Consider the following 27,212-nt stretch of genomic DNA (forward strand, 5'->3'; position numbering starts at 1 on the left):
AAATTTGGTACAATAGGTGTCATCATATAAATGAATGAACAGTCACATCTACTCCTTATTAAAACCAGAGACATCAGGACCTTCTTGTAGAGAAACATTGAAAAACACAGTGGTGTCTCACCCACCTGTATGTGTTGGAGACAGAATGAAATGTTCTTCACACAGTGCCTCACAGTCTTTTCTAAAGATCGAAATAGCTTTTCTTCTCTGTTAAAGGTATTGTCTTTCACCTAAAATATAGATGAAATTATTTATTTTTATAATTCAAAGGAATCTGTTTTTTTCTTTTTTAAGAAAACCACAAACCATATTGGCCCAGCATGTTACAAGAAAACTCCTTGTTTAGAAGAAAACTTTTCATACGATGCTGACTGACTGTCTTAACACAGTCCGTCCTTTATCCAGCACACGATACAACTGATGTTCAATTAGTGCAGCAAAGCTGTGTGGTGCTTTTCACATTGCTTCACCTAGTCACAGTAGCTGTGGGATGCAAAACTTCCCTCTAGAGTGGCATATAATGGCATGTATTATATGTGTTCTCCTAAATTACACTGCATTTTTAGGTCTATAAAATAATAAAATTAAAAATTAAAATAAAAATTTGAGCTATTGAGTAGAATTTATCATTTTGCTGATATGATTTATCCCAATTTATTTCCCAGTGGTTACTCAGAAAATATTCTTAGGGTCTTGGCTAAAGAAATATGATAATTCATTATCAACTCAAATTTTAAGATGATGAATAATCTTAATGAAAACAGTTCTGGTAGGAAAACTCTGCAGAGTTAAGATTGTGGTCACATGTGTTCAGTTTTTTGTTGTCATTGGTATCTTACATGTATACCTGTTAGCATTCAGAAAAATATGCTTTTTATGTGCTTCTGGTGGTTTCTAAGAAGACATTATTCTGTTAATGATGAGAAATATTTCTTGACATTCAAAATTATACAGAAAAGGATCAGAACCAGCTTTGTATCGGCAAAATCTGTGTGAACACACGCCTGTTTTATGGAATATGGTATGTATAATCAGTTTGGTACTGGCTAATAACTGAAGTTGTTCTCAGTTCTTACATCCATTAGTTCACATGGTTGACCTTAGAACTGAATGCATAGAAAATGGTGACATTTTATTTTAATATTTTTAAGTCCTTTAAAATTGTTTATCTGCAAAGCTTTTCATCAAATAGGCAGCCTCATTCTTTGTAATCTGCACAAAATTCATCACCCTCTGCCCTAGGAGCTCTATGCTCTGAGCCAGTTTGAAGCATAATGCTTGGACAGATTTCTTTGAAATGTAGTTTTCAAGGACCAACTACTTTACTCTGTGTGTCCTGGCTGGCACCCAGATGATGCTAAAATAAGAGTTTCAAGGATCATGACATGAACAATATTGCCCGGTTCCACTTCCTATTTCCAAGCCTTCTCATGCTGTGCTATTTTGCTGGAATATGCTGCTGTCCCTTTTCTTCTCTGAAAATTCCTGTTTATTTTTTTTTTAAGGACTTGCTCAACTATCACCCCTGCTACAACTCCTTCCTCTAATTCCTGTTCTTTCCACTCCCAAAAATTAATTGTGCCATCCTATGTGCTCTCACTAGTTAATGATTTAGGCAGTTCTCTCCATTGGTGGATTGTAAGCATTGGAAAGGAAGTATTTTTTCTTAATAATAATAACCAGTAACATTTACTAAACACTAACTACGTTTTCAGACAGTAAAGAGCCTGCCTGCAGTGTGGGAGACCTGGGTTCAATCCTTGGGTTGGGAAGATCCCTTGGAGAAGGAAATGGCAACCCATTCTGGTATTCTTGCATGGAGAATCCATGGACTGAGGAGCCTGGTGGGCTATGGTCCATAGGGTTAGAAAGTGACTGAGTGACTGACACTTTCACTTCACTTTCAAATGTGTTTTAGACACGTATGCTAAAACCTGTCTCTGTTTTCTCATTTAAGTCTTACACAACCCTGTGAAGTAGATACCATGATAACCCTCATTTTAGAGATAAAGAAAAAGAAGTTCCAGAAGGTGTGGCAGACATTTTGAACATTCCCCATGTTGACCTTTCACCAATAGAGCCTGCACTTTTAGTTTAAGATGGACACACAGCTGCCCTGGTAGAGACAGCCCTTCCTGGACTCCCTTGCAGCTGGTTCTACCCCGGTAACTGGGTTACATGGCAAATTTGGGCAAATAGGATGTGAGTGGAAGTGATACATTTCATTTCTGAATCTTGGCTTACAACATTGTCCTTGGGACTTTGACTGAAGACATGGCAGTGACCCAGCTTTAATGAGGCAGATAAAGACAATATGTTTAGAGAACAACACAGCATAAAGCTGGGAACTGGGATCCTGGAGGATCTTGTGCAGCACAGCCCAGCTGGATGATTATAAGAGAGAGAAATAAATGACTCTCTGACTTAAGATGCTATGTTTTGGAATCTCCCTGTGACCTAATATAAGAAGTTAAAGAAACTTACCCATGTTAATAGGACTAGGATTCCAACCCAAACTGTCTGAATTTAGAACTTTTTGCATTTGCAATCTCTAACAGTGTTGGGTACAAAGGAGTTCAATATATGTGTGATGAATGGAATAGAATCTTCCTCTTGGGTAACAGTTTTATACCCTAACTCCACCAAATATTTCATTTGAGCTGCTGACAAGTGCAAAATTGACTGATTTGAGATTTATCTTTTCTACAGTCCAGCATATGCAGCTGATTTTCTGATTAACAGTGAAATGCTTCATTGCTGACAGGACATCCTCTCAAAAGATTAATGGGAAAAAATCTAATTAATATCCCTTCAGGCTACTTTAACTACAATTCACTTTCAGTTTGCAATTGGAAAATATCAGAAGTTGATGGCAAATGCATTAAAGACTGGAACAGCTTCTACAGGAGCCTGCCCAGGATTAAGGCCTGGATATTGTTTCTCAGTAGTATTGTCTTGGGTCAGAAGCAACATCCTAAAGACTAGGGAAGAACTGTTTACATTACATTTACACATGCTCATGGAGGCTACAGTCTCTTCTTCAAAAGAATTCCCAGTTCAATTCTGTTACTATTGTCTTTAGTTGAAACAGCTAGATTTTCCTTTTCCCGATCGATGACCACACACCATAAATGTCCCAAGCTTCCCATGTTATAGTTCCACTTTGAAGAGAGGGAGGCCTGGAATCATCTCCTCTATGCAATGGAAGAAAAGCAAGAAGTAAGTACAGGATGGTATAAGCCATATGTAAGAATATCCATATTGGGTATGGTAGGGAATGGACAGTGCAGCCACAGGAGGAAAAGAGAATGAAGCTTGGAGGTTTAGTATACTCACAGGTTCTAGAGAAGTGGTCACTGTATGTCATGCAGGATCACAGTGGAATCAGTGAGATTGGGTCATTTGGCAGGAAGGAGCAAGGGAAAAGTCAAGCCTAGAGTCTTTATTGGAGTTTCTGTGAGAAACCACAGAGAAAGAGCTGGGGGCAGAGTAAAATGTTTAGAACTAGCCAGTTTGAATAATTCCAGCAGGCTTTGGGCTATAGGAGTGGTTCTGGTTGCCTGGTACCTGGCTTTGGAATGATCTAGGGCAGAGAAATATTGGCTTCACCTGTGAGATTTAGATAAGGAGGTGGTTGTGGCTCTAGACCCAGGATTGGTTGGTCTGAAATGAAAGAAGCAATTCCAGCTGAGTTCTTTGCACTATGTAAGAGTGGGTTAGCCCTACCAGTGGCATTTTCTTTGGCCTGCAAGCTTTTTTAAGATGGCAAAACATCATAAAACACAGGAAGTATGAGATATGATTAATACATTATGCATAAAGAAGTTTTATCTGCAAGGGAGTAAGAAGTCTGCAGGTTAAAAGGCAAATAACAGTATTTTATATGCAAAATAAGATAGTGATGATGATAGCCAATATATTGAATGCTTACACATTATGTTAAGTACTTTTAAAAATATGTATCATTTCATTGTGTTAGGTAGTTAGAATAGGAAAAAGGAGTCCAAAATGGCAGTGGCTAAAAGACAAGGAGAGGAAAAAACCCTGCAAAAATGAAACAAAAGAAAATCCGAGGACAGGCGTGAGAACCTCTGGTGAAACAAACAGGCCTCTTTCTCGGCCAGCCCAGTTTGCATAGGGCAGGCTCAAGGGGTGGAGCAGACAAACATAAAAAGAGGAAGACAAGATGGATAGACGCCTCTCCTTTGGGGTCAGCCTGCCCTCATGCCTTGAGGGTGTACTATCCTTTGTTAGCCAAATAAAACTCTGAGCTGTAACTGAGCTGTAACACTGGTCCACCATTTCAAATCTTTGCTGCGGCAAGACAGAACCAAGGACATTACACACTCCCCCAACAATTGAATCCTCACAACCACTTCCTGTATTAGGTCCTACTATAATCCCCTACTATAATTTACGGATGGTTACATTGAATTTAAGCACCTAAAGACAAATATTTATTAAGCGGTAGAAGTGAGGTTCAAATCCAGGTCTGAATGACTTCAGAAACTTTGCTCTTAATTTCTGTGCTGACTCCTGCAAATACTAACATTGCCAAGGCTGAGATACACTGAGTAAGTGTGTCAGGCATTCAGAAGAGAAGAGGCCACTTCTAGTTTAGTGGTCTGAAAGCTGCAAAGACTTAATGAAAAGAAAAAAGACGACAGCAGCCAAACAGTGAGGTAGATAAGAAGAGTCAGAGCTGAACCAGTTGCCTCTAGTTCAAAGTAAAAACTTTTTTTAGGATGCTAACATAATGAGAATGCAATGAGGCACAGGAAAAGCGGGGTCGGGAAGTACTATCTAGTATCTTAAGAACTGTTCTGCCTACTGTTGGTTAGAGGCCCACTGTATTACCACTTCTGGGCCTTGACCTTTCTATCTTGTGATTTTCAATTTCCAAATCGATTAGCTGAAAAGTAGCTGGAGTCTTTATAAAAACACAAACTTTGAGGTTGCAGGTTTGAACCAAGTGGAACCCAGGAATTTATATTTTGGTAAGTTACTCAGGTCATTCTCATGCACATTAAAGCTTGAGAGGCTTTGCTAATCCATTAATTGTTTATTAGGGATTGGGATATAAGTGTTCAGGATGACACCAAAGAGTTACCCAGGAATATCATGTCACCTGAGGATAGGGGAAGAGGAAAGGGATAACAGGTAGGAAAAATCACACTAAGATAGGCCTCTAAACACTATAGGTGAAATAAATATAGGATGAACACCAAGGGTACTAAAAGAAATGAGATTTTTAAAAAGCAGAAAGGAGACAGAGATGAAAGGAGGGCCTTGCCTTGGATGAGATTAAGTGCTAATTGGGATTCCCTGGTGGCTCAGATGGTGAAGAGTCTGCCTGCAATGCGGGAGACCTGGGTTCGATCCCTGGGTTGGGAAGATCCCCTGGAGAAGGAAATGGCAATCCATTCTAGTATTCATGTCTGTAAAATCCCATGGATGAAGGAGCCTAACAGGCTGTAGTCCAGGGGTTTGCAAAGAGCTGGACACGACTTTCTTTCATGTGCTAATTGATGGTGTCAGGGCTCCTGGGGCATCCTTTGTTGATCCCTGTCCTGTCCTTATCTCTCCTTTATCCTCTCCATGCATGGAAGCACCACAGCTAAAATAGAGTCAAAACTACCCCCCACACCATCACCACCCAATGCAGTATCCCACAAGAGGGAGGGAGGGAGAGGGAGGGAGGGGGAGAGAGACAAGGAAAGGACAGCACTGGCCAGTTCCCTTGATTGTCAGTGTGTTCTAGAAACAGCTCTGATAACAATAAAATTAAATCTCACAAAAGTATCAGCAGTCGTGTTCCCCAGGGAAAGGTATGTGGCCCAAGAAGAAAAATTACCTGTGATTCTCCTCTGGTCAGAATCTTTAGATGATTTGTCACTCTTTTTGATTTCTTGCTAATTGAATGAATATTTAGTTTAGACAATTTATCTTTAAGTGATTCTTCCTCATCATTCTTCTTGTATTTCAGAACTGAAATGGAAGAAGGCAATAACATATCTGAACACATACGGTACAGAAAGTGTGTGTTTCATCCAAAGTACTGAAGAATAATATTTATATTTGAGATAAAATTCTGATTTTTGGCTTATGCTCCAGTCGCTCTGCCCCATCACAGCTCCAGCCGCCCACCCCACTAACCTTCAGAAACCATCCTAGGACTTGAGCTCTTCAAAGCCCTACTGCAATTACTTCCCACATTAGGGAAATTCCTGATACTGGGGGAAAAAATAAGCTCTTTTCTCTCTTCCTGGACAATACACTTGTTATTTGGGATCTCCGGAATGAAGCATCAAGACCTAACTAATGGAAAGACAACTGCAGCCAACATGAGACCTCATATCCATCCTAAAATTGTCTCCACTAGCTGAGAGATTTAAGGTAAGCTGAGCCATCCCTCTGAGCTATACCTTTCTATCTTTAAAATTATTTTCCCTCTCATATTGTTCAAAATGTTGAATATCCCCAACCTTCAGCTTTGGTAAGGATGTGGTGAGACTGGCATTCTAATACACTGTTGATGAAGAGTAAATCTTTATAGTTTTTGTAGAGAATAATTTGGCAGACCCTTAAATATAAAAATAGTATAGTCTATGACCAGGAAGTCCATGTAGAGAAATACACTTCCCATAATCAAGCCTACAAAGTTTTATTTGCTAGAGCATTTTTCCTAACAGCAGAATGTTGGAAACAATCTAAAAGTATATCCACAGAGGTTTAGTTTAATAAATTATGACACATTTTTAAATGGACTGCTATGGAGCAGAGACATTACTTTGCCGACTAAGATCCGTCTAGTCAAGGCTATGGTTTTTCCTGTGGTCATGTATGGATGTGAGAGTTGGACTGTGAAGAAGGCTGAGCACCGAAGAATTGATGCTTTTGAACTGTGGTGTTGAAGAAGACTCTTGAGAGTCCCTTGGACTGCAAGGAGATCCAACCAGTCCATTCTGAAGGAGATGAGCCCTGGGATTTCTTTGGAAGGAATGATGCTAAAGCTGAAACTCCAGTACTTTGGCCACCTCATGCGAAGAGTTGACTCGTTGGAAAAGACTCTGATGCTGGGAGGGATTGGGGGCAGGAGGAGAAAGGGACGACCGAGGATGAGATGGCTGGATGGCATCACGGACTCGATGGCCGTGAGTCTGAGTGAACTCCGGGAGTTGGTGATGGACAGGGAGGCCTGGCGTGCTGCGATTCATGGGGTCACAAAGCGTCGGACACGACTGAGCGACTGAACTGAACTGAACTGAACTGAACTATGGAGCCATTTAAAAGAAGACCATATTAACTTGAAAAATGTTCATGATATACAATTAAGTTTTTTGAGAGACCCAGAAAACAGTGTCATACATGTTGCAGAAGGAAGGGAAGAAGAAGCAGAGAGAGATGAAAGAAAATAGAAAAAAAAAAAAAGACATCAAAATTCTGAAGAAAACTTACTAAAATGCTAGCTATGCAAACCAGAACCATGGGACTAGAAAAATTTTCCTTATTAAAACTTTGAAATTTGAAGATTAAGCAAACAGCAAAGTTAATTTAATACAACAGCTATTGTCCATCTCCCAGCTTTATCAAACCTTCACATTTTGCCTTGTTTCCAATATTTTTATTTAAAAAAATCACATAATAGTTGAAGCTTCTCTGATCCCCATCTTTGATCCCTGAAGGAAATGATGATACTCAATTATGAGCTTTATTATATCTGTACCTATTTTCATGCCTTTACTTCATAGGTATGTAGTCATATACCATATAGTATTATTTTGAATATTTTTAATCTTTCTGATAATGGTACCATATTGCATTCATTCTTCTGTCACTTGCTAGTTTACTTTTTTAAAAAATTCAACATTGTGTTTTTCAGACTTATCCAACTGATACATGTACTTTAATTTTATGCTCTTATGGTATCATAGTTTATAATACACAATTTATCTATCTGAATTAATATGGAAGCCACTCTCCATTTTCTTTGTGTGCTTGTTTCTTTCTTTTTTTTTCCTTTTGCTATTATGAACAATGCTAGTTACTTGTACACCTCTCCATGAGCATGTGAGCCAGTTTCTCAAATATCTAGAAACTGATTTTCTGTGTCTTGGGTGTGTGCATTTCAACTTAATAAGTATTGTCAAATTGTTCTCCAAAGTGATGATTCCAATTTACATCCTTCTGTTCAGTTCAGTTCAGTTGCTCAGTCATGTCTGACTCTGCATCCCCACGGACTGCAGCACACCAGGCTTCTCTATCCATCACCAACTCCTGGAGCTTACTCAAACACAGGTCCACTGAGTCGGTGATGCCATCCAACCATCTCATCCTCTGTCTTCCCTATCTCCTCCTTCCTTCAGTCTTTCCCAGCATCAGAGTCTTTTCAAAGGAGTCAGCTTTTTGCACCAGGTGGCCAAAGTATTGGAGTTTCAGCTTCAGTATCAGTCCTTCCAATGAATATTCAGGACTGATTTCCTTTAGGATTTACATTCTTACCTGCAAACTAATATTCAGCACTTAACATTATTCACTAAAAATCTTATTGCCAATCTGATGGGCTGGAAACACTTGTCATTATGTTTTTAATTTGCATTTCCCTGATTATTAGTGGATCTTAGCATTAAAAAATGTATTGCTTTTTTCTGTGAGTTGCTCATTTTTATTATTAACATTTTTTTATTAGAATGTTTTTATTATTTATTTAGTATCAATAATTATATATTCTAGATAGTAATCCTTTGTCTATGGGCTATTTTTTAATGGCATCTTTTGTTCTGCAACTTTCCCTTTTCACTCTATGCTCTTCTTTATAGTTACAATTTATTAATACAAATATATACAATTTTTAAAATAAAAATTAGAAAATAAAGGCAATAAAAATAAACACAGTGGTTGGATCAATTAGCTCCACAGTTCTACCATTGCTCTAAATGTTGAACTGAGATTTAAAGTTAGAACTACAAAGCCAATTAAGAATTTATGGACACAAATCACACTGAGAGAGGACCCAGGGTCTACCCCAATGCACTGCTAACCCTGAGAAGATAGAAACCATCTAATTGTGCTTCCTGTTTTAAAATCTACATTCTCCTTGAGAGGTGAATGTTACTTCTTAGCTGGGGTTCCCTGGTGGCTCAGATGGTCAAGAATCTACCTGCAGTGTGGGAGACCCATGTTCAATCCCTGGGTTGGGAAGATCCCCTGGAGTAGGAAATGGCAACCTGCTCCAGTATTTTTGCCTGGGACATCCCATGGACAGAGGAGCCTGGCAGGCTATAGTTCATGTTGTCACAAAAAGTTGGATACAACTGAGTGACTAACACTTGACCTCTTAGTTAATGAATAGTTAACAATAATTTGTTAATCTGAGGAAGAAATATACTTGCTCCCTTCATGAAGCAATTATTGCCAAAAATACCCATTCTTTGTGTTCCAGAACCAAATAAGCCTGTTAGTTTAGCCAGGTCTTCTTACCTGTATCCACCTTTCTCACCACCGCTTTTCAGCTCTAGCTATTCACTGCTCCCAACTACCTGGCCATTCCTCCTGCCATGTATATTTAACACCAAGAACAGGAGGATCATATGCTATGGGTTTCTTCAGCCCGTAATATGTCAACAGGCATGTGGTGGTCAAAAGAGGTTGAGTGTAGGGCTGTTCGATGAAAAGTTGTCAATGTTTGTGTCTCATGATCTTCTTCTGAACCTAGCTAGAAAGGCAAAGCCATCCTCTCCTCCCTGGCCTGTATCTCTAGATCACAAATGATCATTATCACGGCACCTGCTGTAACTGCTGAGACATTCTGATCCTCCAAAACATATACAGAAGATTCCAACCCCAAACTCCCACTTCATCATATCTCCTCTTACCTAAATCTTTTCGTCTTTTAAGTTCATTAATGTTTACATTAATGTGTTTCACTGCAGCATAGGCATCTTCCAGCGCTTGGAAATCTGGGTGAGAGGAAGGGGTGGAATTCCGGAGTTCACACAGCAATAGAGGGTACTTCATCACTCGCTGAATTGGCTTGATCATCAAAGAGCCCATGTCCAGTAAGTTTGGTTTGCCTCTGCAATAAAGATACATAATATCAGTTTCACAGACATTTGTCTTCTTAACTCCTTTTTATTTTTGTGATTTTTTTTTTAATGATTAATCCTGAAGATGATTTTCACCCTTTTCTTTGATTTGGCTATGTTCAGTTTCTAAATGAAGCAAGAGCAATAGGTGACAGAAAGAAGCAAGGCTGAAAGAGTCTACTGCTAAACAAAATTTAAAAGAAAACAAGTATATTTGTCTACCTAAAAGGACTGAAAGCATGATTTCCAACTATGTTCCACTTACAGGTTTTTTAAATAACAGGCTTTATAATAATAGTGGGAAACAATTTTAGACTGCACTTTTCCATGACAATGAAGAAAAATGCATTTTCTTGATAGTATTTCTGATATTATTGTGAGGAGAATAAAGTCATCATTTAAAAATCTAAACACAAAGTTTGTTTTCTTTCTTCTACCAAATTGAGAAGTTGAATTTACAGTGTTTCAGAGGTTCTACCACAGTCCCCAAAAGAGATTTATAATAAATGCAATGCTGCTGCTGCTACGTCGCTTCAGTCATGTCCAACTCTGTGCGACCCCATAGATGGCAGCCCACCAGGCTCCTCTGTCCCTGGAATTCTCCAGGCAAGAATACCGGAGTGGGTTGCCATTCCTTCTCCAAATACTTCTCTAGATATATTAATGCCATCACTATCACTGATCATTACTAGTACACAATGCCTTTTCATGTGGAATTCTTCTTAGCCCACAGATCTTCAAATGGCTACACAAAAGTGAGCACTCACCCCTGGCTCTCCCCTTCAGAGCGTCTGAGATGAGCCTAGAGCCATTACCACTAGCCAAGAAGTTTACAGGAAAAGAAATAGCTACAAACTTGATCATGCCATTGTCCTCTGGACATCCATTGTCCAACCCACTGTATTCATATTTTTTTCAGCCAGAAATCAGTGGTTTTTAAAAGCCTCTTTCTGCAAAGAGGCAAAAAGAGAGACACTGTAAGAGGAACATGGATGAAAATTGTGTTTTGAGTCCCTTCTGATGGAAAGATATAGTCATTGGTTTTCCTTTAGATTTTTATTTAGAAGACAGAGAATACAGACAGATATGGCTTTCAAATTATGATAGGTGAATGTTTCATTCTTCAATTATTTTTCAAATACTTTATGGGTGGACAACAGACTACATAATTGAAATAGCGAAATGGATCTGAAGACTTGGAACAGAATTAGAAAATTTACATCACTAGAAAAGAAATGAAGATACCCCAGAGATCATCTATTTGAACTCTTCATTTGATAAATCAGAAACTAAGGAAACTTATCACATGTAAGTGCAAATATGGTGCACACACACACCAATCACTCTGTCACGTGTGCTCATTTTATTTTCATTATAGCACTTAGCACCATCTGAAATTGTCTTTTTCCTCTATTGACCAGTTTATACTCAATTTGTCTGTCACCATTATATGTCCAACATGACATATAATATTCTCTCAATGAATGTTTGTAGCTTGAAGTGATAGATTACTTACATTTTCTGTAATGTGCTGTTATTTTACATTGAACTTTTTTCCCCAAAAAACTTGCACAGTAGTCCTGAATAAATAACTGAGTTTTATTTACATATTGAGATAATAATTGGTAGCCATAGGGACAAACACTGAATCAAACCAAAAGACAACATTTTTTTAAAGGAAAACTAAAATAAATGTTAAAGGTTTGCCAGGGAGTAAAGAATTGCTTTTTATTAACTTAAAATTTCTTGAAGTATAGTTGATTGACAGTGTTGTGTTAATTTTTACTGTACAACAAAGTGACTCAGTTATACATTTATATTCTTTTTCATATTCTTTTCCATTGTAGTTTATCAGAGGGCATTGAATAGAGTTCTGGTGTTACACAGTAGGACCTTGTTGTTTATCCATCGTGTATATAATAGTTTGCCTCTGCTAAGGCGATGGCACCCCACTCCAGTACTCTTGCCTGAAAACTCCCATGGACGGAGGAGCCTGGTAGGCTGCAGTCCATGGGGTCGCTGAGAGTTGGACACGACTCAGTGACTTCACTTTCACTTTTCACTTTCATGCATTGGAGAAGGACATGGCAACCCACTCCAGTGTTCTTGCTTAGAGAATCCCAGGGTCGGCGGAGCCTGGTGGGCTGCTGTCTATGGGGTCTTACAGAGTCGGACACGACTGAAGCAACTTAGCAGCAGCAGCAACCCCAAACTCTCAATCTTTCCCTTCCCTATACTTTGCTCCCCAATGACAAGAAGTCTGTTTCCTATGAGTCTGTGAGTCAGTTTCTGTTTCATAGTTAAGTTCATTTGGGTCATCTTTTAGACACATATAAGCATATCATATGGTATTTGTCCTTGTCTTTCTGACTTACTCCACTTAGTATGATAATCTCTAGATTCATCCATGTAGCTGCGAGTGGCATTATTTCATTTTTATGGCTGATTTGATATTCCATTACTCAGTGTGTGTATATACAGTGTCTTCTTCATTCATATGTTGATGGACATTAAGGTTGTTTCCATGTTGTGCCTATTGTAAATAGTGCTGTTATAAACATGGGAGAGAATGTATCTTTGGAGAGAATGTATCTTTTCAAATTATAGTTTTGTCTGGATATTTGCCCAGGAATGGGATTGCTAGATCCAATGGCAACACTATCTTTAGTTTTTTGAGGAATCTCCATACTGTTTCCACAGTGGCTGCACCAATTTACATTCCCACCAACAGTGTAAGAGGATTTCTTTTTCTCCACACTCTCTACACCATTTATTATTTGTAGACTTTTTAATGATGGCCATTCTGACTGGTGTGAGAGAGTATCTCTACTGCTACTGCTAAGTCACTTCAGTTGTGTCCGACTCTGTGTGACCCATAGGCGGCACCCCACCAGGCTCCCCTGTCCCTGGGATTCTCCAGGCAAGAACACTGGAGTGGGTTGCCATTTCCTTCTCCAATGCACAAAAGTGAAAAGAGAAAGTGAAGTCGCTCAGTCATGTCTGACTCTGAGCGACCCCATGGACTGCAGCCTACCAAGCTCCTCCATTTTGATATGTATTTCTCTAGTAATTAGTAACGTTGAGCATCTTTTCATGAGTCTACTGGCCATCTATATGTCTTCTTTAGAGAAATGTCTATTTGAATCTTCTGCCCATATTTAAAAATTGGTTTGTGTGTGTGTGTTTTGTTTTTTTGATGTTGTTGTTGAGTTGTGTGAGCTGTTAGTGTACCTTGGAAATTAAGCCCTTGTCAGTCCCATCATTTGTGAATATTTTCTTCCATTCCATAAGTTGTCTTTTCATTTTGTTTATGATTTGTTTTGCTCGTTATGGTTTTCAAAGGTTATAAATTTGATAAGATCCTATTTGTTTATTTTTACTTTTATTTCTACTGCCTTGGGAGATTGACCTAAGAAAACATTGGTACTGTGTACATCAGAGAATGTTTTGCCTATGTTCTTTTCTGGGAGTTTTCTGGTGTCTTGTCTTATACTTAAGTCTTTAAACCATTTTGAGTTTATTTTTGTGTATGGTATGAGAAGTGAAGTTGCTCAGTTGTATCTGACTCTTCACGACCCCATGGACTGTAGCCTACCAGGCTCCTCCATCCACGGAATTTTCCAGGCAAGAGTACCGGAGTAGGTTGCCATTTCCTTCTCCAGGGGATCTTCCCAACCAAGGGATCAAACCCAGGTCTCCCACACTGTAGGCAGATGCTTTACCCACTGAGCCACCGGGGAAGCCGATGTGGTGTGAGGATGTGTTTTAACTTCATTGATTTACATATGGCTATCCAACTTTTCCAGCACCACTTGCTGAAGACACTGTCTTTTCTCTGTTGTATCAATACATTCTTGCCCCCTTTATTGAGAAACAGTTGCTTTAGTATGGTTTATCTTGCACTTTCCACTCAAACGCACCAAATCTACTAAGGAAGGGAGGTAAGGAGACAGGATGGAAAGAGGAAATGAAGAAAGAAGGAGAAGGAGAAAGAGATGTTATTGGTTTCCAAGAGGACTGGGTAAAATGGATGGGAAAATATGTAATCTTTTATGAATACTAAAAAATAATAACTAAAAACATTTTCTAACTGGTATATCAATAGCAGAACTTTTGAATCTGAACTATAGCAACCTTACATATCTTAACTGTAAGGTCTTCAATAATACAAGAGTTTAGACACTTAAGTAGAAATAATTTCCTTAAATAAGAACAAGTCAGGAATATGGAAGGTACTAACATGACTAGAAAAAAATCATATTATCCTTATGAATATGATCAGATTTCTTCTGAGTTTTTCTTTTTACTATCACCAATATTAGTTTGAGCTTCCCTGGTGGCTCAGATGGTAAAGAATCCATCTGCAATGTTGGAGACTAGGTTTGATCTCTGGGTTGGGACGATCCTCTGGAGGAGGGCATAGCAACCCACTCAAGTATTCTTGCCTGGGCTACAGTCTATGGGGTCACAAAGAGTCAGATACAACTGAGCAACATAGCATGGCACAGTATTAGTTTATTTAATCTTCTAAAATCACTGAAAATACTATCAAAATGTAGATGTAATCAAACAATTCAATCAAATAAAGTCAATTTTATTAAGATAGTTTATCAGTGTGGTCTATTGTTATACACATATTTTAAAACTTTTAATTATAAAAAATAAATCCTCAGATATATTAATTGTATCTTTGAGCTACTCTCCTTCTTCCCTTATCAGGATCCATCAAAAACCCAACTTAGGCCCTTTAGTTCTGTCCAAATCTAATCATTACTTTTTTGTATCACTCTTTGGCATAAAAGTTCTATTCTCTCCCTTTCAGGTTTCAAATGACAGTAATAACAATTATAAATAATAACTGTTTCTCTTAAAAGCATCACAAATGTGAATACTAAAAAAATTTTTCTCAAAAGTGAGAAATCTCCCAGACACCTTTGTCTTAAGATAAGCACTTTGGACAGTTGCCCAAGTGATGAGCGATGATGCTCTGATACCTGCATTACACAGACAAGCAGTGTGGTAGAAAAGATAGAATGTATTACTAGATAATGATGCTCCAGGCATTCAGTGCCACAATTCTCACCCAGTCTAATCCCTCCCAGTAAGACTGAGTCTGACAGCTGTGCAAGGCAGATGAGTCTTATATGTGATATAACTTTCTCAGCCAAGCTGCCAATTATCACATGCCTACCCTCTAGAAAGTAATCAAATGCATAACAATTCCCCATTCATGTTGTGCTAAAAACTAAGGTAGTTATTAAATTGTAATTATGTGTCATATTCCTGTACATTATCATGAACACTTTGGCAAATATTTAGTACCAAAAGTAGCTACACTAATCTCATTACAAATTATTATCGAAAAATTACAAAGTCAAGTAAACACAGCTGGCTTTGTTTTAGAAGCATCCAGTTTTGCTATAAAGATTTTGCATCAAGTATAAGAAAATAGTTGTACAATGAAAATTAAAGTGATATTTAGCAATGTAAAAACTATGATGAAAACAAAAAATCAGATTCAACACTGAGATGTATCTATATTTCTTAATTTGAAGGAGAAAATGAAAGGAAAACTAATCATGTAACTGTTGATCATACTACTTTGAATTTCCTCTATTTTATGGCTGCAAGAATCCTAAATTTAATATTTAATCTACAAAAGCTACAAACCATCCATACTGCTATTGAATTTTTTTCCATTTACTCTCCTTTAAAAACATCATAAGTCAGCTTTAGAGGAAAGTATATACTGCTGCACAAATAATAAACAAATAGCACTTGTCATAATTTTAAAATAGCTTTGAAAATAAATACAGAACTACTAGCAAATCTTAGAAGATTTAAAGGAGATGAGCAAATGGTAATTGACATAGCAGACCAGAAAGAACCAGTAATATGAAGTAGTTATTTCATCACTCCTCCAAAGTTTCATTAACTAGAGTCCTTGAAAATATATCGAAGTAAAGGGAGAGAGGTGTGGGTTTTATAAGAAGAAGAACCAGTTGAAAACCTCTTTAAGAAACAGCGTAATTCTTAGGGTGCTATACAAATAAGGGAGATCATTTGGAGGATTAAGGAAGAGCTCTTGGAAACTAAAAGGATAATAGCAGAAATAAAAACTCATAAGTGTTGGAGAAAATGTTCAAGAACTTTCTAGAGCGAAGAGCAAAACTACAAAAATGGAAGAAAATATAAGAAAATTAGAGGATCAGCCTAAAACGTCCAATATCAAAATAATAAGTCCCAGAGAGAGAGAACAGGGCACATATGGGAAGGAACTCATCTGTAAGATAATTCAATGAAAATGAGTTAACGCATTGAAAGAACTTGCTGAGGTCACAGCACAGTGAATGAAACTGACTCACACCTCGGAATTATTAAAACCTCAAATTATCAGGGACAAAGAGAAAAGCCTACAGTCCTTCAGAGAAATGTGTAAACTAAGCAGTTACAAACAATTAGGAATCAGAAAAACTGTTCAATTTCTTGTAGCAACATTGAAAGTTAGAAATGATGACGAATTACCCATATATTCTGAAGATGAATGATTTTCAATTTAGAATTCTATTCCAAACCACACTATATAAGTCAAGTGTGATGGTAAAATAAAGACCTTTTGGATGTAAATGTTCTTAAAATTTCCTTCCCATATATTTTTTGATGAACAGAGGAAACTATTGAAGGATGTCCTCCACTAAAAACAGGCAAGAGGCAAAGAGAAACTAGGTGACGGCAGTTTGTATGAATGCGCTCAGTTGTGTCTGACTCTTCGTGACCTCATGGACTGTAGCCCACCAGGTTCCTTTGTCCTTGGAGTTTTCCAGGCAAGGGGAGTTAGTGATGTCCAGTGTAATTTGTCCAAACTCAATAGGTCAGAAGTCTCTGGGAAAGGCTTTTATAGAGAGATGAAATGGATAGCCTACAAATTTCATCAGGCTGACTTCAAGATAATTAGCTGTGAGTTTGGCATTAATGATTACCACAAAGACAACTGGGCTTCCGTGAGGCGCAGAGGTTAAAGCGTCTGCCCACAATGCGGGACACCTGGGTTCGATCCCTGGGTCGGGAAGTTCCCATAGAGAAGGAAATGGCTACACACCCCAGTATTCTTGCCTGGAGAATCCCAAGGATGGAGGAGCCTGGTAGGCTACAGTTCACGGGGTCGCAAAGAGTCGGACACGACTGAGCGACTTCACTTTCACTTTCACAAGGAAAATTAAAGGGGAAAAAGATAATAGTTAATTCCCAGCAAAATAAGTATTTGTTTATTCCAAGGTTTATCTCTGAAAAGAAATTGACTCAGGTATAACAATTCAAACACAAATTATTGCTCTTATCCAAATTATAATGTAACTCCATAGGGAGAATGGAGAAGTGAGAAGGATGTGTGTGTGTGTGTGTGTGTGTGTGTGTGTGTGTGTGTATAATGGATATCAGCTAGGGAAGAAAAATAATTATTGTCTTCCATAGAGAGAAGTCAATACATAAGAAGGAAGAGTCAAATGTGTTTTTAGAGTCATGAAGGTAAATAACAAAATAGTCATCTAAAAGGTGTGAATACACTTGTGTTCTGGTGAGGAGCAACTAGAGGAAGGTGGAAGGGATTACTCTTTTTCTTTTCTTTTTTTAATTAACTAACTTTTTTATTGAAGTATAATTAATTTACAGCATTGTGTTAATTCCTGCTGTACAGCAAAGTGACTCAGTTATATACATATATACATTCTTTTTATATGTTTTCCCATTATGGTTTATCCAAGGGGATTAAACATAGTTCCTTGTGCTATACAGTAGACTACTATTTTTCTTAAAACTTTTAGAACTATTGGGCTTTTCAAACCATGTGTGTGTTAGTCACTCAGTCATGTCTGACTCTTTGCGACACCATGGACTGTAGCCCACCAGGCTCCTCTGTCAGTGGAATTTAGGCAAGAATACTGGAGTGGGTTGCCATTCCCTTCTCCAGGGGACCTTCCTGACCCAGAGATTGGACTGGGTCTCCTGGATTGTAGGCAGATTCTTTACCGTCTGAGCCACCAGGGAGGTCTATAAACCGTGAGTAGATATAATTTTAACAAAAGAGAATGTTTTTAAAGAAGGGAACATGCAAGAATATTCAAGAAAATTTTGAAAAGGAAGACTACTAAGCTGAGATTAGTTGTATGTGTGTGTTTGTGTGTTTAGTTGGTAAGTCATGTCTGACTCTTAGAGGCACCATAGATTGTAGCCCACCAGGCTCTTCTGTCAGTGGGGTTCTCCAGGCAAGAAAACTGGAATGGATTGCTATTTCCTTCTCTAGGGGATTTTCTTGACTCAGGGATCAAACTCACATTTCCTGCACTGGCAGGTGGATTATTTATCACTGTACTACCAGGGAAGCCCAGAGATTAATTATACCTGATATCAAAATATAAAATGACAAAAATGAAGGCAATTTGGTATGGACATATGAAAATCAAGCACAAAATAGAAAATCAAGAAATAAATACAGGGATGTATGGAAATTAAGTGCATGGTAAATGTGACATTCCTACTCAGTAGAAAAAAGGAACTATTCAGTATCAGGGATTGTGATAATTAGCTAAGCATATAGAAAAATAAAAATTAATTTCATTACAGCAAAATAATTTCCAGATCAAAAATTTAAATGTTAAAAATGAAACTATACAAGACCTTCGGTGAAAACGTGGGATTACGGTTTAAAAACAAACTTGAAGTTTCTAAGTGAGAAACAAAATCCAAAAGCTACAGTAGAAAAACGTGATCAATGTATTTTAAAATTTAGCTCTGTAAAACTGTACAGATAAAAGCATAAACAGAAGCAACTATATACTATGTTAAAAGTCAAGTAATAAGAAGGAAAATTATTTATAGTACGTAAGATAGAAAAATGGGTAATACACTCACTAAAGAGCCATTATCAATATTTTAGAAAAAGACAAACATCTCCAAAAAAGTGAATAATCAATTAAAATGATAATTCATTAGTGGTGAAATACAAATGGTTAAACACAGAAATGCTCAAGCTCATTTTTAATGGTAATTAAAACATTGCAATGCTACTTTTGGCCTATGATATTGCCATAAATTATAAGGATCCAAATATTTTATCTAGTGCAAGCAAAGTAGCAAGCAGTAGGTAAATGGGCAACTCATAACTAGTAGTAGGACTAAAACTTAGTTCAACTTCTCTTAAATTATCTGGCAATAAGTATCAAAAGCCCTTTGATCTAGAAATTCCAGTTTTAGAAATTCATCAAAAGAAAATAAACTGTTGTTCAAAATTTTATATAAGAATGAACACATAAAGTCATCTGTAAGACAGACACAATTCAAGTATCTGTAAGAGTTTGGTAAACTAAATTATAGTACATACATCAAATAGAATATTATGTAGTCATACAGCAATATGGATTTATATTTACTGACATAGAGAGATGTCCATGATGTATTGATGAAGAGATAGCAAGTTGACATACAGGAAATATATAGCTGTCCTATTTTAGTCGACATGTATCTGTATAGAGGAAAAAAGGGCAGGAAAGTGAGGGACTCATGTCATGTTAAAGTAGTTCACTCTGGAATGTGACTACCAATAGTTCTTAGTGTCTTCATTTTGATTTCCTATGTTTTGCAGTGTTTCTTCAATAGTTAAAAAAAAAAAAAACTTAACAAATAAAATAACTTATAAAACTTTTGAGATTGATTAAAATCCTGCAATGCAAAGGTAGAAATAGCTGGTCAGACTACTTCTAAGCATATAGAAGAGTCTAAGTAATTAAGATAAAGTTTATTTCTGGAGGTAAATTTATAATAGGGATATTTTTCTTGCTTTAGAACATGAGACTTGGATCAGATGATTTGAGGGAGACTCTGGTAGAAGAATCTATGATTCTTGTCACTTTAATACTGTCTTTGATGTTTGCATAAGATTATAATTCAAAGTAAACATTTCAGAAATTATGATATCTTTGCCTTTCTGTATTTTTTAAAATGTAGATTGCAAAAAAAAAAAAAAAAGACCGTTTTTAGTTTCAGTAAGTAAGAGATCTTTTTTTTTAAAAAAGTCATTTAAAAACCCACATCCCATAAACGTCACTCTAGCCGCAACATTTTGGCCTTAGCTACTGAGGAGCTCAACAATTACATAGCACTTGACATTGCCTTTTACCCTTTTATGTAGTAGCGTGTGTGCTGCCTGACCTGAATGAGAGAATCAGGAAGGAAAATAACTCAAGGCAAATGTGGCTTTGATGTTTGTCCAGTTACACACTGTGATTCTTCTTCCTCTTTTCGAGTTCTTAATGTATAGAACAGGCTAGAAGGGCACAGGCAGTCGGCTAGCCCCACACAGCAGGACTGCGCAAAAGCTAGTGCAATTTTCAAGCAGCATTTCAATACAAGGTACTAATTGTTTTAAGTATTCTGTATGTGGGAGCCTGTGCATGCTAACATATTAAAAGAATTGCTCTGGAGAAGGAAATGGCAACCCACTCCAGTATTCTTGCCTGGGAAATCTCATGGACAAAGGAGCCTGGCAGGCTACTGTCCATAGCATCTCAAAGAGTTGGACAAAACAGCAACTGAATAACAAAAGCACACAATCAGGTACATGGTGAAATACTTCTTGATGGAAGTGTGGCATAAAATGGAGACTGATGTGATCTAACAATATGGGATATATAGTTTTGTAAGAAATTGAAATTTGTGTATAGAATAGTAGTTGCAAATATTCAAATAATAAAGTCTGTGGCTAAAGGAAAATTAAAATAAAAGAATTGCTCACTTTCCCCCTCTCAATCTATTCTGTTGATGTAAATTTTCAGCAGTTTAGAGTACATACAGACACACCTACACACACACACACAAAGCAAACACACAAACAGACTAGGAACTCAGGACTTTAGGTTGTTCCTGACCATGCTAAGGTAGATGTGCTTTATTAAGTCCTGGTAAATTTGAGTTCATATTTAAGTCAATATCATCCTTTCAGTATTAGGCTAGATATGCTTTCTTTCTATGAAAATGGACATCTTTCAAAGTAGGTATATGTGTGTGTTGCTTTTTCTATATTGCCCTCAGTTCAGTTCACTCACTCAGTCATGTCCAACTTTTTGTGACCCCATGAAAGGAGCACGCCAGAACTCTCTGTCCATCACAAACTCTCAGAGCTTGCTCAAACTCATGTCCTTTGAGTCAATGATGCCATCCAACCATCTCATCCTATGTGACCCCTTCTTCTGCCTTCAATCTTTCCCAGCATCAGGGTCTTTCCCAACGAGTAGTTCTTCACATCAGGTGGCCAAAGTATTCAAGCTGAAGTTTCGGCCTCAGTCCTTCCAATGAATATTCACGACTGATTTCCTTTAGGATTGACTGGTTGGCTCTCCTTGCAGTCCAAGGGACTCTCAAGACTGTTCTCCAACACCACAGTTCAAAAGCATCAATTCTTTGGCACTCAGCTTTCTTTATGGTCCAACTCTCACATCCATATATGACTACTGATAAAAACCATAGCTTTGACTAGTCAGACCTTTGTTGGCAAAGTAATGTCTGCTTTTTAATATACTGTCTAGATTTGTGATACCTTTTTTTCCAAGAAAAAAGTCTTTTAATTTCACAGCTGCAATCACTGTCCACAGTGATTTTGGAGCCCAAGAATATAAAGTCTGTCACTGTTTCCATTGTTTCCCCATTTATTTTCCATGAAATAATGGGACTAGATGCCATGATCTTAGTTTTTTGATGTTGAGTTTTAAGCCAGCTTTTTTTATTCTCTTTCACTTTCATCAAGAGGCTCTTCAGTTGCTCTTCACTTTCGGCCATAAGGGTGATATCATCTGAGGTTATTGATGTTTCTCCTGGCAGTCTTGACTCCAGCTTGTGCTTCATCCAGCCTGGCATTTCTCATGATGTACTTTGCATGTAAGTTAAATAAGCAGGGTGACAATATACAGCCTTGACGTACTCCTTTCCCTATTTGGAACCAGTCTGTTGTTCCATGTCCAGTTCTAGCTGTTGCTTCCTGATCTGCATACAGATTTCTCAGGAGGCAGGTAAGGTGGTCTGGTATTCCCATCTCTTTAAGAATTTTTCACAGTTTGCTGTGATCCACACAGTCAAAGGCTTTGGCATAGTCAATAAAGCAGATGTAGATTTTTTTTGGAACTCTCTTGCAATGGATGTTGGCAATTTGATCTCTGGTTCCTCTGTTTTTTCTAAATCCAGCTTGAACATCTGGAAGTTCTTGGTTCATGTACTGTTGAAGCCTCGCTTGGAGAATGTTGAACATTACTTTGCTAGCGTGTGAGATGAGTGCTATTGTGCGGTAGTTTGAGCATTCTTTAGGCATTGCCTTTCTTTGGAATTGGAATGAAAACTGACCTTTTCCAGTCCAGTGGCCACTGCTGAGTTTTCCAAATTTGCTGGCATATTGAGTGCAACACTTTCACAGCATCATCTTTTAGGATTTGAAATAGCTCAGCTGGAATTCCATCACCTCCGCTAGCTTTGTTCACAGTGATGTTTTCTAAGGCCCACTTGACTTGGCACTCCAGGCTGTCTGGCTCTAGGTGAGTGATCACATCATTATGGTTATATGGGTCATTAAGATCTTTTTGTGTGTAGTTCTTCTGTGTATTCTTGGCACCTCTTCTTAATATCTTCTGCTTCTGTTAGGTCCATACCGTCTTTTATTGTGCCCATCTTTGCATGAAAGCTTCCCTTGGTATCTCTAATTTTCTTCAAGAGATCTCTAGTCTTTCCCATTCTATTGTTCTCCTGTATTTCTTTGCACTGATCACTGAGGAAGGCTTTCTTATCTCTCCTTGATATTCTCTGGAACTCTGCATTCAGATGGGCTGATCTTTCCTTTTCTCCTTTGTCTTTCACCTCTCATCTTTTCTCAGCTATTTGCAAGGCCTCCTCAGACAACCATTCTGCCTTTTTGCATTTCTTTTTCTTAGGGATGGTCTTGATCACTGCCTCCTGTACAATGTCACAAACCTCTGTCTGGAGTTCTTCAGGCACTCTATCAGATCTCATCCCTTGAATCTCTTTGTCAGTTCCACTGTATAATCCTAATAGATTTGATTTAGGTAATACCTAAATGGTCTAGTGGTTTTCCCTACTGTCTTCAATTTACGTCTAAATTTGGCAATAAGGAGTTCATGATCTGAGCCAAAGTCAGCTCCTGGTCTTGCTTTTACTGACTGTATAGAGCTTCTTCATCTTCTGCTACAAAGAATATAATCAATCTGATTTCGGTGTTGACCATCTGGTGATATCTATGTGTAAAGTTGTCTCTCGTCCAATTATTTCATCTTCACGCTATATATGTGTGTGTGTATAATTTTTTTCTCTGCAAATCAGAGTCCAAGTCAGAAGAAACTCAATATTTTACTATAATGAATAAGGAATCTTTTATACATTAATCTATATAACCTTAAAAAACATTATGGTATTAATCTAAAATTTTTTAGACCAATGTTTTCCTTAGGAAAAAGTGTTTTTGGACACATTAAGATTCTTTAATAAATGTGTGATGAGCAATTCCCAAAGAGTTCCTATTACCAGCAAACTTGTGATTTAAGTAAATTATTCCCCAAGATTTTTCTAAAAAGTTTAATAAGGTTAATATAATAATCTAATATGTAAAATCAGCTGAGACAAATTGGAAATAAATGCATCAATAATGTCTAGGGTAAATGTCTGAAATCTTGACTTACTTATTAAAAACAATGAACATCATTATAAAAATGAAAAATCCTAATTTGCACAGAAATATTCATCAGCTTTTCCCCTGATTTTTATATTTGCTATTATTTAAACAAAAGTACTTACTGTTGCATGTATATGTTCCTAGAAGAGAAGGAAAAAGAAGTAAGTTAATATAAAGAGCAAACATAAAAATTTTAAAATCTTGTGTAAAATGGTAAGTCATTTTCATGAATGTTTTTGTAGAATTAGTCGTATAATCATGTCCCTAAAATTTTATTATAGTATGCATCTACCATATTTGTTTCACACTTTATATGAACTTAGCAACTCTTGATTTAAACTATAGTTAGTAAATTTTAGTCTTTTGAAAATGGATTTAAATGTCAACATTTGTTTATATTATGAAATAAGAATCCATTAAACATACTAATAGTAATAGGAGAAACAGATTACAAGATCACAAAGGAGAGTATAACTGGCATGCAGAAAACTACTATCAAGCGCTTTATAATATCTGTCCATAAAGTTTTATGTAGGTTGATAGATTATAGACAATTCATCTATTCAGTGAGATAATTTCCATGAAAAATTTCACTTGGCGTCACTAGCTTTTGTGGCTTACATTTCACTCAAGCAAAACTAAAGTCCTCCCAAGGCAATGCAGTCTGCCTCTCCTAACCCTTCTCTCCCTCATTCCCTGTCATTCAGCTACTCCCCATCTGTGGCAATTGCAGGCCTCCTTGCTCTTTTCAAAGAAGGCAGGCAGGCTCCTGCCTTCCTTGCCCTTGCCTGACTGCCCTTCCTCCAGGTACCCACATGACTCCCTCTTTATCTCCTTCAGGTCTTTGTTCAAATGCCCCTTCCCAGTGAAGCCTTCCCTGCCTGACATTCTAACCATGGTACCTGCCTCTCATTGTACTCTTTATCCTCATTCCTTATGTTTATTTATCCCCACAATGCTTTGTCATTTTCTGAAATAATATGTTTGTTTGGTTTATTGTGTTTATCTCTCTACTCCCCGATCCCAATGAGGGCAAGGGTGTACGTTTGTCTTGTTCTGTGTTGCAGCCCCAGTTCCTGAAAAACTGACTGGCATATGGTAGGACCACAAAACATACCTGTCAAATTAATTAAACAATTAGAAAATGGGAATCTTTCAAGTTAAATTTCAAGAATAAAGGAGCTAGAAGCCTCATGTGGATATAGAGAAATAAAGTGATAACCTGTATTTAAAACTGATCACCTTGGCCTCTGCTTTTCAGTCCTTTGGAATACTATGGTTGTTTCCAGCACAGAAACATTTTATGGGGACTTCCCTGGTGGTCCAATGGCTGAGACTTGAGGCTCCCTGTGCAGGAGGCCCAGGTTTGATCCCTGTTCAGGGAATTAGATCCCACATGCTGTGACTATAGATGCTGCTCCAATGCAGCCAAATAAATAAATAAAATTAGAATAATAATAATAAACATTTTTAAAATAATAAATTAAAAAAAGTTATGACACCATCACACCCTAGTAGATGGTCTGTTCATATTCAATAAGAAATGATTCAACAGCTGTGCTGAATTTCATAAATTTTAATGGAATTAATAAGTTTTAAAAAATTACTCCTAGTACTTTATAGGTGTGTAAAACAATGGTGTACATATATGTAAGGCAATTACCCTTCACTGTCCTGACATAGTGTATGAATGGATTCTTAGACATCTTGAAATGACTAGGTTTTACTGAATCCAAAACCTCCCAGTTGGGAATCCAACAGAGGATGATAAACTTTTAAAAATCAGCAGGTGCTACAATTTCAGAGAGAAAATACTCCACCACTACCCCCTACCCAGTATTTCTTTCCATTCCTTTCCTTTAAACTCACATTCTTTCCCTGATTTTTTATCTCCTTCTATTAAGGAATTTCCTTTCTCATTTTGCTCTGTGAGTCATAGATGAGAAAATTTGGGACAGAAGTTAAGTAAAAATAAAAATGCAGTTTTCTATGAAAACAAACAAATGAAAATGTGATCATTTTGGAACCAAAACACATACTTTGAAGTTGAAAGAAAATATTGTTCTTTTTAACTCCTAGAGACGACATGGACAATTTTTTTTCTATTTCATTTATTTATGAAATAAATTTCATTTATGTCAGTGAAATAAAGCTCATTTATTTCAATGAAATAAAGCCTACATATTATAACATATATTAAATACTGTATTTAATGTAAATGCAGGCTTCCCTGGTGGCTCAGCTGACAAAGAATCTGCATAGTGTGGGAAACCTGGCTTCGATCCCTGGGTTGAAAAGATCCTCTGGAGAAGGGAAAGGCTAACCACTCCAGTATTCTGGCCTGGAGAATTTCATGGACTGTAGAGTCCATGGGGTCACAAAGAGTCAGACACAGCTGAGCGACTTTCACTACTACAATGTAAATACAACATTATATGAAAAGGAACCTGAGATTTTCCAACAGGGAAATTTATCTGGAGTTGTGGAATAGTGGCACTTTATTATAACAACTCCTTTTTATTTGTTTATCATTAAAAAAAAAAATCTCCTTTTCAGGCTAAAATTTTCCAGGAGTTAACCCCAGCCAAGGACACTTCAGGAAAGAGGAAGTTAAGTTGGGTCCATTTACACTTTTGGGGCGGGTAAAGTAACTTAATATATCCACCACCCCACCTTACACTTTCATGGGTTCATTATAATTTGACTTACAATTAACAAGTTTTTATGTGGCTATTTCTTAAGGATTATCGTCTTTGTTCAAACATGATGCCACATAACCAGGAAATGAATGAGTTTCCAAAAGTGATTTTAATTTTCATTTGGAACACCCTATTATAATAATATTAAGATACATAAAACATGGTGAACAAATTTAAATCTATTCCTTTGATGCTGTATTGCATGAGCTTTTAGCTTCCTTCCTACTGCTGTATGGAGAAACTATAGCAGTAATCTGATCAGTCAAAGTGTCTAGATGACTACAAGTTGGAAGTTTTCCTTCTGAGGATGGTGACCTTGGTTAGGAAGAAGAAAAATGTAGATAAATTTGTAATAACTAGACATGAAACTAGAAATGCATCTTCCTGCTACCTCCTAAAAAACTTGGAAAAGTTCCTTCATTCTTATCCTATTACGAATAAGTCTCTAGGGCCTCTGAAAGGCATCAGAGCCTTGGTGGTATTTATAACTAGAAAAACAGACAAAGGAGGCTACAGACAGCCTATTCTAATTATAGCTACACTTGCATTCATTGCTATTCTATTTTTCATTTTCCTCACACAGATCAGAAACCTTAAATAACTCCAAAGAGGCTAAGAACTAGATCCTTAGTAAGTAACTTGCATACATTTAGAAACGGTATTAAATCAACATTTCAAGTCATCTTACAGGTCACTAATATGACTCTG

At 37.3% G+C, this 27,212-nt stretch overlaps 1 protein-coding gene across 1 annotated transcript in view; it reads right to left on the minus strand.

Annotated features, from left to right (window-relative positions):
* ARHGEF38 (Rho guanine nucleotide exchange factor 38) overlaps positions 1 to 27,212 on the minus strand; it is a 145,064-nt gene that overhangs the window by 22,255 nt on the left and 95,597 nt on the right. The window contains exons 5-8 of the mRNA XM_052641982.1: positions 23,928 to 23,945; positions 9,876 to 10,075; positions 5,855 to 5,988; positions 126 to 230 (exon numbers count right to left, since the gene is read on the minus strand). Of these exons, the coding sequence (XP_052497942.1) occupies positions 126 to 230; positions 5,855 to 5,988; positions 9,876 to 10,075; positions 23,928 to 23,945 (457 nt within the window). The remainder of the gene's footprint in view (positions 1 to 125; positions 231 to 5,854; positions 5,989 to 9,875; positions 10,076 to 23,927; positions 23,946 to 27,212) is intronic.

This window comes from Budorcas taxicolor, chromosome 6 (genome assembly GCF_023091745.1).
Source record: "Budorcas taxicolor isolate Tak-1 chromosome 6, Takin1.1, whole genome shotgun sequence".
Lineage (NCBI taxonomy): Eukaryota > Metazoa > Chordata > Mammalia > Artiodactyla > Bovidae > Budorcas > Budorcas taxicolor.